Here is a 20,605-nt window from a genome sequence, read left to right on the forward strand (position 1 = left end):
TGACTTCCATCCTCAGCCAAAAAACTCATAATTCCCACACCGCTCGGTTTTACCTCCTCCCCAAGATCCACAAGCCTGACTGTCCTGGTAGGCCTATAGTTTTGGCCTGCTCCTGCCCCACCAAACTTGTACCTGGACTCCATTTTGTCACCCATAGTTCAGTCCCTCCCAACCTACATCCCAGATACATCCCATGCCCTCCACCTCTTCAATAACTTCCAGTTCCCCAGTCCCGACCGCTTCATTTTCACCATGGATGTCCAATTCTTATACACTTCAATTCCCCATCAAGGAGGCCTCAAAGCCCTCCACTACTTTATTGACAATAGACCTCACCATTTCCCCAACACCACCACACTCCTCCGGTTAGCAGAACTGGTACTCACACTTAATAAGCAAACACGAGGAAATCTGCAGATGCTGGAAATTCAAACAACACACATAAAATGCTGGTAGAACACAGCAGGCCAGGCAGCATCTATAGGGAGAAGCGCTGTCAACGTTTCGGGCCGAGACCCTTCGTCACGAAGCCCGAAACATCGACAGTGCTTCTTCCTATACATGCTGCCTGGCCTGCTGTGTTCTACCAGCATTTTGTGTGTGTTGTTGCTCACACTTAATAACTTCTCTTTTGGCTCTTCCCACTTTCTTCAGGCCAAGGGTGTAGCTATGGGCACTCGCATGGGCCCCAGCTATGCCTGCCTTTTCGAGGGTTATGTGGAACAGACTATGATCCAAATCTATACTGGTACAGCTCCCCAACTTTTCCTTCGATACATTGACGACTACATTGGTGCTGCTTCCTGCACCCATGCTGAGCTCATCAATTTCATTGACTTTGCCTCTAACTTTCACCCAGCCCTCAAATTCACTTCTCTCCCCTTTCTTGATCTCTCGGTCTCCATCTCTGGAGATAGACTGTACACTGACATCTTCTATAAACCCACTGACTCTCGGAACTACTTTAAACTGTACCTCTTCCCACCCTGCCAAATGTAAAAATCCTATTCCCTATTCCCAATTCCTCCGTCTCCGCCACATCTGCTCCCAGGATGAGGCTTTCTGTTCCAGGACATCTCAAATGACCTCTTTCTTTAAGAATCATGACTTCCCTTCTGCCGTCATCAATGATGCCCTCACCCGCATCTCCTCCATTTCCCGCACTTCGGCCCTCACCCCATCCTCCTATCACCACAACAGGGACTGTGTTCCCCTTGTCCTCACCTACCACCCCACCGGCCTCCGGATCCAGCATATTATCCTCCGCAACTTCCACCACCTTCAACAGGACCCCACCACTAAGCACATCTTTCCCTCTCTACCCCTCTCCACTTTTTCGCAGGGATCGTTCCCTCCACGATTGCCTGGTCCAAATGTCCCTCCCCACAGATCACCCACCTGGCACTTATCCCTGCAAGCGTAAGTGCTACACCTGTCCCTACACCTCCTCTCTTACCACCATTCAGGGCCCCAAACAGTCCTTCCAGGTGAGGCAACACTCCACTTGTGAGTCTGTTGGGGTGATCTATTGCATCGGGTGCTCCCGGTGCGGCCTCCTCTACATCGGCGAGACCCGACGCAGATTGGGGGACTGCTTCGTCGAGCATCCCCACAACAGACAGGATCTCCCAGTTGCCACCCACTTCAATTCTACTTCATATTCCCATTCGGATATGTCCATACATGGCCTCCTCTACTGCCATGATGAGGCTAAATTCAGGTTGGAGGAGCAACACCTCATATACTGTCTGGGTAGTCTCCAGCCCCTTGGTATGAACATCGAATTCTCCAACTTCTGGTAATTCCCTCCCCCTCCCAGCTTCACTCTGCCTCCTCTTCCAGCTGCCTATCACGTCCCCCATGGTTCCGCCTCCTTCTACTACCCATAGTGCTTTCCCCTTACATTCCTTCTTCACCTTTCCTGCCTATCCCCTCCCTGCTTCCCCTTCCCCACACCTTGACCTTTCCTCTGATTGGTTTTTCACCTGGCACCTTCCACCTCCCCCCACCTTCTTTATAGGGCCCCTGCCCCCTCCTTCTTCAGTCCTGACGAAGGGTCTCGGCCCGAAACTTTGACTGCTCATTTCCACGGATGCTGCCCGACCTGCTGAGTTCCTCCAGCTTGTTTGTTCGAGTTGACTTCACCACAGCATCTGCAGTGTACTTTGTGTTGCCTTTATTAGTCAAGGCATTGAGTTCAAAGGCATGAAGTTATGTTGCAGCTTCACAAAACTCTACTTAGGCCATGTCTGGAGTAATGCATACAGTTATGGTCGCTCCAATACAGGAAGAATGTCAAGAGCAGAGGCTGCAGAAGAGGTTTACCAGGATGTCACCTGGATTACAGGACATGCGCTATTACAAGAGGTTGGACAAACTTGGGTTGTTTTCTCTGGAGCAGCAGAGACTGACAGGAGATCTGAGATTATGAAAGGCATAGATAGAGTAGACAGAGTAGTGCAGAAACGGAGGCAGAGTTAAGATGGTGATAAACGGTGACTCCTTTGCTTGCATCTAAAGAAACAGCTCTATTGCCATCTTAAATATTTTTATTTTTCCCTTTCAGGGTTCTTTAAGACCCTGACCCGGAGTTACACGCTGAGATCGGTTCTTTGCGGGAGTGGGACCTGTTCTCGGGATTTCAGGACTGGCTGTTGTTCAGCACGCCAAGGGTTCAGCCTGAGAATCCGGCTCGTATTTGGAAGCCTAAGATCTCCGGGCTCTGAAGACGGGCAAATCGAGGGTTGGTGTCACGGCAGGAGAGTCAGGAAATCTTCTGCTGTGTGCCCAAAGACCCGAAATCTTTGTGATCTTCAGGCACAGAGCTCAAAAAAAAAAGTGACATAATGGACTTTTAACATCGTAAACCAGTGAGTTGTTTGTTATGTCTCCCTGCTCGCTGGGAAAATGGAGACACCTTCCCCTCCCTTGTTAGGGAGAGAAAGAACCTGTGGCATGTCGAATGCTGGTGTAAAATGCAAAGTCTTTGCGGTAACAGCAAGTCTGTGTCTTTGCTATTGCCTTGCTCACGCTTGAGTGCAATACTTGCTTTTTTTTTGCCAGTGGGGGCAGAGGGGATTGTTCCTCGCTGCCACTTACGTGTGGGGGGGGGGGGTACTCTGGGGTTCTCACGTTTAGCATTTGTTCATTCTTCGGGCACTTCTCCATTTTTGTGGATGTTTGCAAAGAAAAAGCATTTCAGGGATGTATATTGTATACATTTCTCTGACATTAAATTGGACCTTTGAACCTTTGAATATCTTTTTCCCAGGTTTTTAAACATCTGGTACCAGAGGGCACGCGTTTAAGGTCAGAAGAGGTAATTTTAAAGGAGATGTGAGAAGTTGTTTTTTTTAAAACAGTGGTGGGTGCCTGGAATGCACTGCCTGTGGTGGTGAGAGGCAGATACATCAGACAATTAGATAGGTTCATGATATGAGGAAAACGGAAGAATATGGACGTTGTGTACGCATAAGGGAATAGTTTAGTTGAATAATTTGATTATTAATTTAATTGGCTTAATACAACTGTGGGCTGAAGGGCCTGTTTCTGTGCTGTACTTTTCTATGCTTGACTAATGGAGTGCCACTCAGATCAATACTGAGCCCTCAGTTCTTGCTAGCTGATATAATTGACATAGATGAATGTTACAACGCATTTCTGTTTGCGATGATAAATGCTGGCTTGGAAAACTGGGAGGAGAGAGGGGTGATGAAAAACCTGAGTGGACAAATATGCTGAGTGGGGCATAATGTACAGAAATATATCCATTCTTAAGGAGAAAAGCCTTTTATAAGTGACAAGCTAGTAATACATGCAGGCAAAGAGGAATCAATGACTACTTTAATGAAATGCAAAAAATAGGTACAGCAAGTGATTACAAAGGAAAATAGCACATTGGTCTTTACTGTGAAGGAGACTGAACTACAAATTAAGAAAGCCTTGCTGAAATTGCAGAACTCATGGAGGCACATCAACAGTATTATATGCAGTTTTAGCTTCTGTATGAAGCTACTTGCCTTAGAGCCAATGCAACACAGATTCTCTAAAATTGATTCCAGGGATGACAGGGGTTGCCCTGCTAAGGAGAGATGAAGGGAAATTGCCCTACATTTACTGGTGTTTCACATTACTGTGAGTCGATCTCATTGAGGCTTGTGAAACCGAGAAGAATCAAGATTTCCTCTAGCTGGAAAGTTTAAAATGCGGAGTTTATTCAGTACTATAGCCACTATAGTGACAGGAGGAGAAATTGGCAATATTTTTTTTTAATCCCCAATACTGTGGATGCTCTGACCAGATACAAACCAGAAGATGCTTGCCACCTTGAACCAAATGGATTGAAGAGTTTTGAGAGTGAAGCAAAACAATTGAAAATGATAGATGTCAATCACAATCTCAAGGAGTTGCAATTCTACTCCTATTTTAAGAATTCTAAATATTTTTACAATAATAAACCAATGCTTAACATTAAAAAAGCTAAATGTGAACCCTTTACTTTTTTTATTTAGAATAAATCTTCAAAAATTCACATGCATCAGCTGAATTAAGAAAGCTGCTTGCTGTCATTTCCTTGCGCAGCTGCAGAGCTGAGAAGTCCAATCAAGAAAAATAAAGGAATTGGGTCAACCCAAAAGCAGTCCAGAGAGATTCTGCACAGCAAGCCAGAGGCTCATTTTCATTCTTCAATTTACAAGATGGACACGCTGTTAAAAATTATTGCCATCAGCAGGATTATACAAACTAAAAAGATTCAATAAAATGTATTTTGCGGTAGTTTAGTAAAATCTATTCCTATAGCCAGAAAGGAATGTGAAAAATAGATTTGTAAATATAGGCACATACCCTAGAGTCAATGTGCTGTAGAGCAAGTTTGTCATTAGAGGAATACCTATCAAAGGTAGAAATATTATTTCTCATGGGCGATATGACTAGGCTATGTTATGATGAAACAATAAATCAAAGGCTGATTAGTCAAATCTTTCCCATAACTAACTGGCAATAAGGTATCTTCCAAAACTGCCTTTGTGTCTGTATTTGCTGTTATGTGCTGGGGCAGCAGGCTGAGGGTAGCAGACACAAACAGAATCAACTCATTCATAAAGCCAGTGATGTTGTGGGGGTGGAACTGGACTCTCTGATGGTGGTGTCTGAAAAGAGGATGCTGTCCAAGTTGCATGCCATCTTGGACAATATCTCCCATCCACTCCACAATGTACTGGTTAGGCACAGGAGTACGTTCAGCCAGAGACTCATTCCACCGAGATGCAACACTGAGCGTCATAGGAAGTCATTCCTGCCTGTGGCCATCAAACTTTACAACTACCCCCTCGGAGTGTCACACACCCTGTGCCAATAGGCTGGTCCTGGACTTATTTCCACTTGGAATAATTGATTTATTATTATTTAATTATTTATGGTTGTATATTGCTATATTTCTACACTATCCTTGGTTGGTGCGACTGTAACAAAACCCAATTTCCCTTGGGATCAATAAAGTATTTCTGTCTGTCTGTGTCTACCAAATTTCAGATCTCTTCCATGGATTAAGTTAGAACAAAAGTCCCAACCATTCCGATGTTATACTTTCACCTATCCAATCTCCACAGCAAGGTTTCATGGAGTTCTCCAGTGAAACCTGAACCAACGTGCATCAATTATTAATAATTGATCAGTAATTATAGAGTCTGCCCTGCTGGGAAAATGACGCCTATCAGGTCTTTCACATTAATGAAAATTAGTGAGACTATCCATCTTACAAACAATTGCTGTTTTAGAACCTCTTCCTCAGAGTGAAACAATTAAAAACAGTAATGTAACACTAACTATCCAGTGAAAAGATGTATGATCAGTTACTACTGGCAATCCGCCACATTCACCCCAGTGTTACCCTCTGCAAAATCCAGATTACAAAAGTACAATACGTTTTAGATGGAGGTGCCATAGAAAAGCCAACATAAACTGTGCTGATATAGCTGTGATAACATTATCTTCATGTGTCCCAAGGTAAAAGTTCCAGAATATGTTCCATGATTCAGAAATAACATCTCCCTTATTTCATAGATGGTTTTCCAAATAGATCATTCACCAAAACAGGAGAAGAACAATAGATATTACCGCTACCACAATAATATTTATAGATCAATAAGGTACCAGAAAGTTCGATTTTTAGAAAGGTACCACTGACATGATAAACTAAACTCCATGGCTAACATTCCTGGCTATCAAATGTCCAATCAACCTACAGTACCTCATCCCTCATTACATTTCACTGTAAATTAAATCCCATCAATAGTGCTCTTTCTATAAGTTGATGCATTACCACCAAAATTCTAGCTACTTGCTCCAAGTGTTTATTACACTGATTTCCATTCACCTCCCGTTAGCAAGCAAGCGGTGGCTGTGAAAGGAAGGACTGAAAAACCAAAAGACCAACCTACACATAGCCACTACTTGCACAGGTCCACACTGCACCAGAATATACGGACCCCAGATGGGATTCTACCACCACCTCAGGACCCACCAATAGACAACCCCTCAAGAGAACACTTTAAAGGCAACACGAGTGAATCTGCAGATGCTGGAAATAAATAAAAACACAAAATGCTGGCAGAACTCAGTAAGCCAGACAGCATCTATGGGAGGAGGTAGTGACGACGTTTCGGGACCCTTCATCAGGAGTGAAGTAACATGGGATGGTCGAGGGGGGATAAGTGGGGGGAGGGATAAAGTAGAGAGCTAGGAAGTGATAGGCTGGAGGGAAATGGGCTGGGGGAAGGTGGAGAATTATGGGAAATAAAAGAGAAAGAAAGGTAGGGCTGGGGGGAGATTATAGTGAGGGGGGAAAAAGAGAGAGAAAGAGAAAAAAGAGAAAGAGAACCAGACTAAAATAATAGCTAGGGATGGGGGGATGGGGATGGGGGGGGGGGGGGGGGGAAGGGGTATCAACGGAGGTCTGTGAGTTGAATGTTCATGCTGGCAAGTAGAAGGCTACCTAGGCGGGAGACAAGGTATTGCTCCATCGACCTGCGTGTGGCCTCATCTTGACGGTAGAGGAAGCCATGGACAGACATGTCGGAGTGGAAGTGGTCTGTGGAATTGAAGTGTGTGGCCACAGGGAGATCCCGCCACTGCTAGAGGACTGCTAGAGGAAGAAGACTGTCTGGCCTCCACACTTCTTCCCTCACCACCATCCCAGGCCCCAGAAAGTCCTTTCAAGTGAGGCACCACTTCACCTGCCAGTCAACTGGGGTGATATACTGTATCCGGTGCTCCCGATGTGGCCATTTATACATTGGGGAGACCCGCTGCAGACTGGGAGACCGTTTCGCCGAACACCGGCGCTCAGTCCTCCAGCAGTGGCAGGATCTCCCTGTGGCCTCACACTTCAATTCCACAGACCACTCCCACTCTGACATGTATGTCCATGGCCTCCTCTACCGTCAAGATGAGGCCACACACAGGTTGATGGAGCAATACCTTATCTCCCACCTAGGTAGCCTCCTACCTGCCGGCATGAACATCCAACTCACAGACCTTCATTGATACCCCTGCCCCCCCCTTACCCACATCCCTATCTATTATTTTAGTCTGGTTCTCTCTCTCATTTTTCTCTTTCTTTCTCTTTTTTCCCCCCTCACTATAATCTCCCCCCAGCCCTACCTTTCTTTCTCTTTTATTTCCCATAATTCTCCACCTTCCCCCTAGCCCATTTCCCTCCAGCCTATCACTTCCTAGCTCTCTACTTTATCCCTCCCCCCACTTCTTATCCCCCCTCGACCATCCCATGTTACCTCACTCCTGATGAGGGGTTTCGGCCCGAAATGTCATCACTACCTCCCCCCATAGATGCTGTCTGGCCTGCTGAGTTCTGCCAGCATTTTGTGTTTTTAAGAGAACACTTTACTTGACTCAAATCATCTTGCTACCCCCCCCCCCATCATATAGTCCAAACTTCGAAGTATTATTTCACCCAGAAATATACAATATCCTTTATAAAATATTTCTACGATAATTTATACTTACTTCTTATTCCAGCCACTATAATGTATGAAGTATTTCACTTGCTTGTCCTTTATAGCAACTTTTACACACTGAAAAATGAAAAGAAAAATTACATTCAAGAGAGGTAACAATTCAGCAAGTTAGATAAGTAATTTAGAATATGGTTTTTTAAAATAATCGCTTGACTGATACTGAACAAAACCCCATTCCTACATCAGCAAGAAACAGGATTACTGGAAAGCACAGTTGCACACAAGACATCTGTAACCAAATACGAGAGAGATGTACATGAAGGAAAAGACTGCAAAAGCCCCAATGGATTTACTAACAGTATCTCTTAACCAACAATCTAGATCAAACCTTCCATGTGGTTGATCAAAACTAAACAAACATTTGATGAATAACAGTTAAATTCTGGTTAAGGAAATGTCCCTAACTGAAACTAAGATCAGCATTTGATGGCTTTGACATTAATGAAGAGTTTAAAGCATGATACAGAAATAATGACAAAATAAACATTAAAAACCATTTGCAAACATGAAATAGGTTTTGCTTTTAAATGACGTTTGAAGCATAATCACAGAACGTGATTTAATTTTTTTTTTAAAGCACAACTTTCCTCTTGAATAACCAAATAGTTTCTCAGATGTGTAAAAACGATAACAGCATTAAATTAGATATGGCCCTTGTGGCTAAAGGGATCAGGGGGTATGGAGGGAAAGCAGGTACAGGGTTCTGAGTTGGATGATCAACCATGATCATACTGAATGGCGGTGCAGGCTCGAAGAGCCAAATGGCCTACTCCTGCACCTATTTTCTATAAGACAAAGGATCTGAATTAGGTTATTTGGCCATTGAGTCTGCACCACTGTTCCATTGTGGATGATTATTAATTCCTCTCAACCCCATTCTCCTGCCTTCTCCCCATAACCTTTGCTCCCCTGACTAATCAAAATCCAATCAACCTCCACTTTAAATACACACAATGAGTAGGCCTCCACAGCCATCCACAACAATAAATTCCACAGATTTGCCACCATCCAGCAAAAGAAATTTTTCCTCATCTCTGTTTTAAATAGACGCCCCTCAATTCTGCCACTGAACCCACTAGTCCTAGACTCCCCCACTATAGGAAACATCCTTTCCACATCCCCTTTATCCCAACCTTTCAATATTTAATAGGTTTCAATGATATCCCGTCTCATTCTTCTAAACTCCAGCAAATACAGGCCCAGAGCCATCAAATGCTCATTTTAACCCTTTCATTCCTAGAATCATTCTCATAAACCTTCCATGGACCATACAGCACATCTTTTCATATATAAAGGGCCAAAAACTGCTCACAATACTGCAAGTGTGGTATGACCAATACCTTATAACGCCCTAGTACATTCTTGCCCTTATAATTTAGTCTCTCAAAATGATTGCTAACATTGCATTTGCCTTCCTTACCATCCACTTAACCTGCTAGTTAACCTTTGGGAGTCCTTGTGCAAGATTCCCAAAGTCTGTTTGCACACAATTTTTGAATTTTCTCCCAGGTTAGAAAATAGTTCATACCTTTATTTCTTCTACCAAAGTCCACAACATGCACTCCCCTACATTATATTCCATCTGCCACTTCTTTGCTTATTCTCCAAATATGTCCTTCTGCAGACTCCCTGCTCCGTTAATACTACCTATCCCTCCACCCATCTTGGTATCATCCGCAAACTTGGCCACAAAGCTATCAATTCTGTCATCCAAATCTTTCACCTACATTGTGAAAAGAAATGGTCTCAACATAAACCTCTGCAGCACACCACAAATCACCAGCAGATAACCAGAAATGGCCACCTTTATTCCCACTCTTTGCCTCCTGCCAGTCAGCCAATCATCTATCCATGTTAATAACTTTGCTGTAGCTTTTAGCTTGTTCAGCACCCTCATGTGCCTTCTGAAAATCCAACATGACACTTTCCTTTGTCTACCCTGCTTGTTATTTCCTCAAATAATTCCAACAGGTATGTCAGGCAAGATTTTCCCTTAAGGAAACCATGTTGACTTTGGCCTACTTTATCATGTGCCTCCAAATACCCTGACTCCAACATCTCCTGGACCTTCTCCTGAAGTTACTTGGCCTACAATTTATTTCCTCTGCCTTCCTCCCTTTTTAAAGAATAGACTAATATTTGCAATTTTCCAGTCTTTTGGAACCATTTCATAATCTAGAAATCCTTGAAAGTTTGTTACTAATGCCTCCACAATCTCTTCAGCTACGTCTTTCAGGACCCTGGGGTGTAGTCCACCTGGTCCAGGTGACTTACCTACCTTCAGACCTTTCAGCTTCCCAAGCACTTTCTACATAACAATAGCAACTGCACTCATTTCTGCCCCCTAATACTCTTTTGGTATCCTCTGACACTGTTGGCTAGCTTACCATCATATTTCACCTCCCCCCCCATATGTTTTTTTTAAAGTTGCCTTTTGTTTGTCTTTGATAAGCATCTCAATCCTCAAACTTCCCACTATTTTTTCCATATTACATGCCCTCACTTTTCCTTTTATGCTGTCTTTGACTTCCCTTGTCAGCCAGTCGCCCAGTCCTGCCTTTAGAATACTTCACCTTTGGATTGTATCTATCCTGCACCTTCCAAATTTCTCCCCAAATCAGCAGCCATTGCTGTTCTGTCGTCATCCTTTTCCAATCAATTTAGGCCAGCCCCTCTCTCACACCTCTGTAATTCCCATCACTGTACTGTAATATTGATGAATCTGACTTTAGCTTCTCCCTCTCAAACTGCAGCGTGAATTCCAGCATATTATGATCACTACCTCTGAAGGGTTCATCTACCCTAAGCTCCCTGCTCAAATTTTGTTCATTGCACAACACCCAATCCAGAATTGTCTTTCCCCTGATGGGCTCAACCGCAAACTGCTCTAAAGCCATCCTGTAGGCATTCTGCAAGTTTCCTCTCTTGGAAACTTGATTCTCCAAACTGATTCTTCCAAACTGATTCTCCCAATCTAGCTGCATACTGACAACCTCATGACTATCATAAAAGTGCCCTTTTTACATGCCTTTTTTATTTCCTGTTATAATTTATATCCCACACTCTGGCTACTGTTCAGAGGCCTGTGTATAACTTCCATCTGGATTTTTTTTACCTTTGCAGTTTCTTGACTCTATTCACATGGATTCTACATCTTCTGATCCTATGTCATCTAAGGATTTCACTTCAGTTTTTACCAACAGAGCAACCTCACCCCCTCTGCCTACCTGCCTGTCCTTTTGATACAATATGTTTCCTTGGATATTAAGCTCCCAGCTGTAATCTTCTTTCAGCCATGATTCAGTGATGCCCACAACGTCATACCTTCCAATCTCTAACTGCACTACAAATACATTCTATTCATTTGAAAGGGAATGCATTTATTCAGATTTTTTTTATTAGGCACTTCTTGAGATTAATAACTTGCTTTGATTTCAGTTCTGCAAGTTGAGGTGACTTAGGAGTGTTCTGGGTGAACTGTGACTTTTCCAAAGTTGGGGCAGGAAATGTATCACTAGCCAGGCAGCTCGGGTACTGGTACATACTTTCCATCCTTTACACAGGACTTCTCTTAGCTTTGGGTATGGATTTGAGGTTCTCAATGCCATCCCAAATATTCATCCTTTTCCCCCCAACGAGGCTTTCAGAACATCCTTGAAGATTACCAGTCTGGTAATCTTTACCTGATAAAACAGTTCAGAACTGAGTGTAAATAGAGGCACAGGAAAAAATGTTCAGCAAGTAAAGCTTTACCATTGAGGAAACATCTTCTTAAAGTGTTATAAAATCAGGATATCTCAAATGTATAGCATCTGAAGGCTGAATTCTCAGAGTAGCAAAGTAGGACTAATAGTTAAGCTTTGCAGGTTTTTAACTAAAGCAATGTTTTGTTTACATAACACATCTTTAGTAGCTGCAGAGACCTGCAAAGACTGCCTAGATACTATAGTATACCATAATATTTTATAGATGGCACACACTGAAGCTTCAAGTACATTCGTTGTAGAGGATGTGAACGTCTGAGATTCTATTGCTTAATTGCCCATCCATTGTCCCTACTTAAAATAAATTCAATGGAACACTAAAAGGGTTAAGAGATTAATCTTTTTTTTAAAATGATAATTTCCCCCTCAGATCCCCAGAAACAAACTTTCAGATTCACCTTTGCCTCCCTGGCTGTGACCGGCTTGTGTGGGTCACAGAGTGTTTTGTACAACCTCTGAACAACGCACAGTTAAGAAATTAATCTAATTATAGCTCTTACTTCCAATACACTAATTTCTATAAGAGAACTACATAACCTAAAAGTGGAAATAGTACTTGGTGTGCATCTAATATTTAGTTATTGAGGTACAGTGCAGAATAGGTCCCTCTAGCCCTCGAACCATACCGCCCAGCAATCCCCCGATTTAACCCTAGCCTAACCACAGGACAACTTCCAATGACCAATTAACCTACCAACCAGTACATCTTTGGACTGTGGAAGGAGACCAGAGTACCCGGAGGAAACCCATATGACCATGGGGAGAACATACAAAGTCCTTACAGGCAGCAGCAGGACATCATATTCATTCTTATGGAAATTAAAATTTAATTTCAAAAGGAAAACTTAGCCTTTAGGGATAATCAAAGTGTTTTTTTTCTAATTCATCAGACAAGTACTATGACGTCTGTACAACTAAACCCAGGAGCTGACTGAGAACACTGCTTTTGCAACATGACTTCAGAAATCTGCCAAAACACAGGAGTTAAGGTCCCTTTGTGAAATGATCAGCTGATGCAATGAACAGCTTCTTTGAACAAATCAACACACGTTCAGAAAAATTTGAATTACCTGCCTAGTGAAATTAAACAGCCATCATTTGAGTGGCAACATCTCACAAGTAGGTCTTTGGTCCTGCACTGGGTACACAAGCAGAATGCCGCCAGAACTGGTTAAACGAACGTAATAAAGACTGCAGCTTCAATAGACAGGGCAAAAGAGTGACAATGGAATTGGTCAGGGACAAACAAGAGAAAATCTGCAAATGCTAGAAATCCAAGCCACACACAAAAATGCTGGAGGAACTCAGCAGGCCAGGCAGCATCTATGGAAAAGAGTACAGTCAACATTTCGGGCTGAGACCCTTTGGCAGGACTGGAGAAAAAAAAGATGAGTAGATTTAAAAGGTGGGGGGAGGGGACAAAGAAACATGAGGTGAAACCAGGAGGGAGAGGGATGAAGTAAAGAGCTGGGAAGTTGGTGAAAGAAATACAGGGCTGGAGAAGGAAGAGTCCAATAGGAGAGAACAGAAGAAAGAAAGGGGGGGAGGAGCACCAGAGGGAGATAAGGTGAGAGATGGAAAGGGGATGGGGAATGTGATGGGGGGGGGGGGGGGGGGCATTACTGGATGTTCATGCCCTCAGATTGGTAGCTACCCAGATTGAATATAAGGTGTCATTCCTCCAATCTGAGTGTGGCCTCATCGCGACAATTGAGGTGGCCATGGATTGACATATCGGAATGGGAATGGGAAGTGGAATTAAAATGGGTGGCCACTGGGAGATCCCTCTTCTTCTAGGGAACGGAGTGTAGGTGCTTGGTGAGACAGTCTCTCAATCTACATCAGGTCTCACTGATATACAGAAGGCCACACTGGGAGCAGCAGACACAGTAGATGCCCGGTGTCCTCCAGAGTAATTATGGAAATGCCCTTCAATACAACAAGATACTACCTCCCAAGCTCAACCAACAGCCTTCGTTAAATTACACTAATTTAAGTGTAAGCATGTAAAGTTAGTATGTGCAGTTGCTCATAAAGTTAATTTTCATGCCATTTATATTACATTAACACATACCAAATGCAGCAGATTCAACCTCAATGATATGTACTCCAGGGTAAATTATATTAGTAGCTAGAGAAGCAATTTGTGATAGGCTTTCCTTGCCCAATACTCAGATTGCTCAGGCAAGATCAATTTTGTCTACCTTAAATTCTCAAGAAGTTGGTGATACCAAGGTCTGTTCAGAGTTACATGATTTCAACTAAGATGTGTAGAAACACATCACACTGTGTAGTGTGGAAGACAACTTAAGACAGTGGATTTTGTCTGATAGCAGTAATGGATGTTGGATGGCATCACAAAAATTAATACATTACTATAGTGTATGGTGTTAATTCCCACTATACCTATGCCAAAGGGAAAAAATTAAGTGGTCAACAATTGGTGAATGAATCAAGAGGTTACACATCATCCACATTACAGCTAGTTTTTAATTCATAAGTTCCTCAACAATAGTTCTTGCCAAATGCATTAATTTCTTCCCCAACTTACTATCCAACCCAAATACTTTTTCACTGACAATTCATCTGTAAACCAATGTATTTTTTGAAGTGTGTCTTTAGTTGTCCACTCAATACTCCAACATAGCCCTTCAAGTGGACTTTTCTTTCTGCTAATCCTTGGTTAGAAGGCACGGTGGGGATATGTCTCTACTAAAGGAGCTGTAACACGCTCCTTCCCTCTGCTAGTCTGCAGGGCACCTTTGGACAAGGTGTAGCACCTGCTTAGCTCCCCCCCCCGGGATCAGGGTCACACGAAGCCACGGGAGCAGGTGGTGAAAGGTCGTATAAGCATCTGCTACATACCTCGTTATGCAACCACTGATGCCAGACAATCTCTGAAGAGTTGCTGGCGACGTGGTGGAGGCAAATACAATAGGGTCTTTTAAGAGACTCCTGGATAGGTACATGGAGCTTAGAAAAATAGTGGGCTATGGGTAACCCTAGGTAATTTCTAAGGTAAGGACATGTTTGGCACAGCTTTATGGGCAGAAGGGCCTGTATTGTGCTGTAGGTTTTCTATGTTACGGGAGGAAGACAGGAAAATGAGGTTGAAAGGGAAAGTCGATCAGTGATGACAAAACTGTAGAGCAGATTTGATGGGCTGAATGGCCCAATTCTGCTCCATAATTACCATGACTCAACTGTTCCACCCTCAACTACTAGTCCAAAGTAATATCTGGCTCCTTATTAAACATCCTGTACATGTGACAGAAATCTTTCATTGAGTTTTTCAGAAAAAAATCCAAGCAATGCAAATTTACAAAATGATGCACATGCTGCTAATATATAAAAGAAATTGCTGTGAAACCATTTTTTAAGTTTTGTTGAACCATTGTGAAACATTATCATTCCTACTCTCTGTACAGGAAAATAAATCTGTACGCTTCCAATAACTTTCGATTTGTTCTCTAGCGTTTTCACCATGATATGTAGCAGTTAGTGCGACACTATTACAGGTCCGGGTGTCAGAGTTCAAATCTGAACCTCAGTAACATAGCAGTTAGCACAATGCTATTACAGCTTGAGACATCAGAGTTCAATTCTGATATCATCTATAAAGAGTCTCTGTACATTCTCTCTGTGGAATACATGAGTTTTCTCCAGTTCCCTCCCACAATCCAAATACATACTGGTTGGTAAGTTAATTGGTCATTGTAAACTGTCCTGCAATTAGGCTTGGGTTAAAACTAGAGATGCTGGACAGCATGGCTCAAAGGGCTGGAAGGGCCCGTCCAGTGCTAATCCTCAATAAATATACAATAAATAAAATAAAATCTGTAGGCTTCCAATAATTTCCCATCTGTTCTCTTGTTTTTTCACCAGAAAATGTGCAATGGATTTCAGACCAATTTCCAGAGATATGCTAGTTTGCTGGAGAAACAATGATTAGAAACAGAACATGATTCACATTTGCAAGAGCATTTTGACTAAAGTCAGTCATAAATAATAAACATACATTCCAATAAACTGAAAAACCTTTACAACAGTTTCTATAGGACATACCTTAGCCTCGTAAAGCAATGGCCCATGGAAACACAAGACACGTTCACCTAAAATTAAAAGAAACAATGATTCTTCAGGCAAGGTTTATAATGGCTCGGATACAATTACAGTAAAATATTCACTATGGTTAGAATAAATGAATAAACACGAGATTCTGCAAATGCTGGAAACCAGTGCAACACACACAAAATGCTGGAGGAACTCAGCAGTTGAGGGAGCATCTGTGGAAATGGTCAATATTTTGGGTCAAGATCCTTCAGAAAGGAATTCCCCCTTCCTTTCCAGTCCTGATGACTCTTTATTCATTTCCATAAATGCTGCCTGACCCATTGAGTATTTGTTGTGTGTTACTCCAGCACAGGGGTTCCCAACCTGGGGTCCATGGCATAAAAAAGGTGTGAATCCCTGCTCTAGAATAAATTAATGTTTGTGTTTCAAATTCTTCTTTGCATGATAGTTATATTCCAGGTTATCTAATTTAGAAATTAGAATAGGAACTTCCTGTTCCTTCCCAAACTCAAATCTCAGAAAAACGCATGATTCCTTTTACTTAATTGGTACTCGCAGATTAAACTTGCTTTATTTGAAATTACCACAATAATTTCCCCAGGAGTTTTACTGAATTGAATTTACTGCATGACTGAGTATTTTCCCAGCAATTATAATTTTGAATTAACAGACATTGAGCAAATTCTGTCTCTTCATCACCGCTCGTTATCCTTGCAAGTTCTCAGTAAAACGGAGGAAATAATGTCCAAAACTGTTTGTACTAAATTAGCGTCTCTTAGCTGTGTTCGTTCATTAATAGCACATTTCCCTTAACATGGACTTGGGGAACACTGCAGAGGTGAGTGGAGAGACTCTCAAGAGGTAATACTTGAGAAAAAGTCAACTCTTTTGGATAGAGTGGGAATGTAGCAATGCTACTGCACTGTCTAACTTCAAATGCCAAATCGCAAGTAAAAACCACTAAGTTGATTTCAGAAGACTGCAAAGATAACAAAGCCTTGAAAACCCCAAAATCAGTGGCCATTTTGTGCACAGTAAGTTTCCATAGACAGCAATGCAATATTACCAGATAATTTATTTTAAAGAAAATGCAGGCAGAATGATAATTATTGGCCAGGGCAGTGCATGCTGCATACCAAGCAGCAGCCATTATACAGTATTCCAGAGATTCAATATGTTGACTCCAACAGTTGGACACAAGCCTGCACCTTAACAGACACAGCCTGTAGTTCCAGGGAGGAGCACAGACTAGGCGTACTCTGTCAAAAGGAATATTTCATGCCAAAATCCAAATGTTTAAAAACAAATCCCTGTAGTCAGCTGGAAAATCTGGGTCTGATCAAACACAAGTCTTAGGAAAGAAATTAATTTAAATCGGAATCAGATTTAATATCACCAGCATATGTCGCGAAATAAACTGTTTTGTGGCAGCAGTACATTGCAATAGATAATCAAAAATCTAAGTATCACAATATACAAGAAAATTAAATTTAATAGGTCATGCAAAAAGAGAACAAAAAAGAGAAAAAAATGAGGTAGTGTACATAGGATCATTGCTCATTCAGAAATCTGATGGCAGAGCATAAGAAACTGTTCCTAAAACGCCAACTGTGTGTCATTAGGTTCCTGCATCTCCTCCTTGATGGTAGCAATGAGAAGAGGACATGTTCTGGGTGACAGTGGTCCTTAATACCTTTAAATTGGATTACTTCACTGTTTTCCATGTTTGGCACAAATGATGAATTAGCAGCATTACTCTGATCTTGCACACGAACAGCCAGCTATTTCAAAGCAGACTGATACACAAAAATGTTGCATTGCCTAGTTAGATATATTTAGGCAATGGTTGAAACTTACTACTTCCATTGCTCATGTCAAAAAACAAGCTTTGGCTTCAAGACATGCTGTCCAGAACTGACCACAGTCTAGGCCACCACCTCAGGGCAAGCAACAGTGAAATTGCAGATGAGGAAATATAGGTGAGTTTTATTAATGGGCTCAACCACAAGCAAGACTGACATTAATTCCTATCTACACCTAAATTGATGAACATGATAGAGGTTCAGCACACTGGGAAAAGTCACAATTTGACCACATTTCTTGAAAGAATTTAGTGCACCAGATGGGTAGAGAATTAGATCTCAAGTGTATTGAACAACACAACAGTACTGAACACTAGATCAACAATCATGGTGCAGGACTATTTGTTCATTATCTTATTGTACTCAGCAGCAGTATGGGCATCACAGTAGTGTAATAGCGCAATTGCTTTACAGCACCAGCAATCACCAACTGAGGTTTGATTCCCATTGCTGTTTGTAAGGAGGTTGTATGCTCTCCTCATGAATGTGTGGGTTTCTCCCACTTTCCAATCATAAAGATTAGGATAAATTGTGGGCGTGCTTTGTTGGCGCCAGAAGCGTGGTGACACTTGTAGGCTGCCCCCAGCACAGTCCTCACTTATTTAATCTGATGCATCTCACTGTATGTTTCGACGTACATGTGACAAATAAAGCTAATCTTTAGTTTCCCCAGCATCCTCGATCAAAAAAACTTGACTACATGACTGTCTACAGGATCTTCTCATGAACAAATTGGCTATATTTTTTAAGTCTTAAGTATTCGTATTTTTAAATTACTAACAAGCTGTGGATCGTACCAAATTGTTTGTAAATGCCTTATCAACATAGGTTGCTCTTGTTCAGTGACTTTTTATTTTAAAATCACTGCCAACATGTAAAATTTCCAAGCACACACTTAATTGGTAGGTTCCCATGTAAATCCAGCACACTAATTACATAATGCCACCATCTGCAATGTAGCAACAGCTCAGGTCTGCACCTTTCTGCTTCCTGACCTGATTGGTATGACCAAATTAATGTCCCCAAACCGCTTCTCACTTAGTAAAACATCTGAATTCAAAAAGCGTCTCATATCTTTCAGTTCTGACAAAACGCCATCAATCTTAAATTTAACCCTACCTTCCTCTCTCCAAAGATGCTGACTGATTCCAGCATATTCTGTTTTATTAAAAGACAGCAAGTCCATCAGCACCTGAAAAATATAAGAAAATACAGGCCGTTTCAGATGTAGACTCTTTGTCAGAACTGTTCTGACACAGGGTCTACACCGGAAATATTAAGCTATCTTTACAGCTGCTAATGGACTTGCTGTGTATTTCTATAGTTTAATTTTACTTTACATAATTCAAGAGCTAACACAGACACAGCCAGCATAAAGCAGCAACACAATCTCAACCTCAACTTTGCTTTAATATTACCTCCCCTTTAGCAATCATGCAATATAAAAGTTACAATTCTAAGCCTTCCCACATTTGTCACACTTATTTACACTGTTAGAAAATTGAAGTAGGGCAGTTCTATAGTATTAGAACAAGGGTTCCCAATCTGGGGTCCTTGGATCCCTTGGCTATTGGTAAGAGTCCATGGCATAAAAAGGTTGGGGACCCCTGAATGCTCCCAGAATTCCAGCTTTTCTCCAAGCAGGAATCCTGGGTTGAAGTACTCAAATGTGGGAACATGCAAACTCAATTCCTAACTGCTGTAAACATAAGATTATTTTAATCAATCTAGTCATACAAACCTGTTAATGCAGATTACTTTATATTTGCAACACACATATACAGGAATGTGCATGGGGCTAATTTAAGCCATTTCCTCTGTGTATTGCAAGTTAAAATCCAAAACATGCAGAGGAACCAATTGTAAAGTTATTTTAAAATCAAACTATTTATAATCTCCAAAACAAAAATGAACTGAGAAAACAAAACATTTTACAAGTTTTCCAGCTTTAAGCAAAAATCCATTACTGCACTGTTGCATGGTATATAACAATTTTTAAAAACTACTTGCAATCCTGAAACCAAAATATTCACAAACCTGAATCGAGAAGAAAAGGGTTTCACCTTATTTTTAAAGCGGGGATGTATTTTTGCATTGCTGTGGCAGGGTATTTCTTGCTGGGGGATTGGGGTATACACAGAGAACCAGGTGAATGAAATACCCTGCACGGGTTTACCCTTGTTTTCTGCAAGCCAGCAATGCTGATTGAAGGGAGAGCCTGCAATGTGCTTACATTAAGGGTGCAACCAGTCTCCATTCAGGCGCCTCCTAGCCCCGCTGCCTGGGCAGGCTGCGTCTTGCGCATGCGCACAGGGGGGAGGGGGCGGTCGGCCCAGGCGCCATGTTTCCCCCCGGAGCAGACGTTCCCCCGTACGGCGGGCCTCACCTTCTTGAAACTTGGGTCTCGGGTCCGGTTTCGGAGCCATCAAGTCAAGCCGCGTCTTCGGTGCTAAATCCGACTGCCTGTCCAGCCCTTCTCTGCCCCGACCATAATCGCGGTCCGGTCTCGCCCCGCCGCCAGGTTACGCACAGCCACCGAACAACACGACGCCGCCCGGGTGACAGGGAGGGGGAGGGGGAGTCCGCCGCTCGACGCGGCACGCCAGCGAAATGACGTCAACGCGGATCATATGTGGCATTGCGCTAGCGCGGTGGCCCCGATGCGCGTTGGGAGATGTGGTTCCTTTAATAGAAACAACCTACTGGATGCAAGACATCAAAATCAAGACACAGAACACATACAAGATGCTGGAGGAACCCAGCAGGCAAGGCAGCCCTGATGAAGGGTCTAGGCCCGAAACGACGATTGTTAACTCTTTTCCAAAGCTGCTGCCTGGCCTGCTGAGTTCCTCCAGCATTGTGTGTGTGT

The 20,605-nt window shown here is 42.5% G+C and overlaps 1 protein-coding gene across 4 annotated transcripts in view; it reads right to left on the reverse strand.

Annotated features, from left to right (window-relative positions):
- The window catches only part of morf4l1 (mortality factor 4 like 1), a 55,396-nt gene extending 35,072 nt beyond the window's left edge, over window positions 1-20,324 (reverse strand). For 3 of the 4 annotated variants that reach the window (XM_073032670.1, XM_073032669.1, XM_073032668.1), the window contains exons 1-4: window positions 20,123-20,324; window positions 18,856-18,928; window positions 15,866-15,912; window positions 8,026-8,093 (exon numbers count right to left, since the gene is read on the reverse strand). In XM_073032670.1, the coding sequence (XP_072888771.1) occupies window positions 8,026-8,093; window positions 15,866-15,912; window positions 18,856-18,922 (182 nt within the window). In that variant the 5' untranslated portion in view covers window positions 18,923-18,928; window positions 20,123-20,324. The remainder of the gene's footprint in view (window positions 1-8,025; window positions 8,094-15,865; window positions 15,913-18,855; window positions 18,929-20,122) is intronic. The other variant, XM_073032671.1, reaches the window with a different exon arrangement.
- Window positions 20,325-20,605: the final 281 nt, after the last annotated feature.

Source organism: Hemitrygon akajei, chromosome 30, assembly GCF_048418815.1.
Source record: "Hemitrygon akajei chromosome 30, sHemAka1.3, whole genome shotgun sequence".
Lineage (NCBI taxonomy): Eukaryota > Metazoa > Chordata > Chondrichthyes > Myliobatiformes > Dasyatidae > Hemitrygon > Hemitrygon akajei.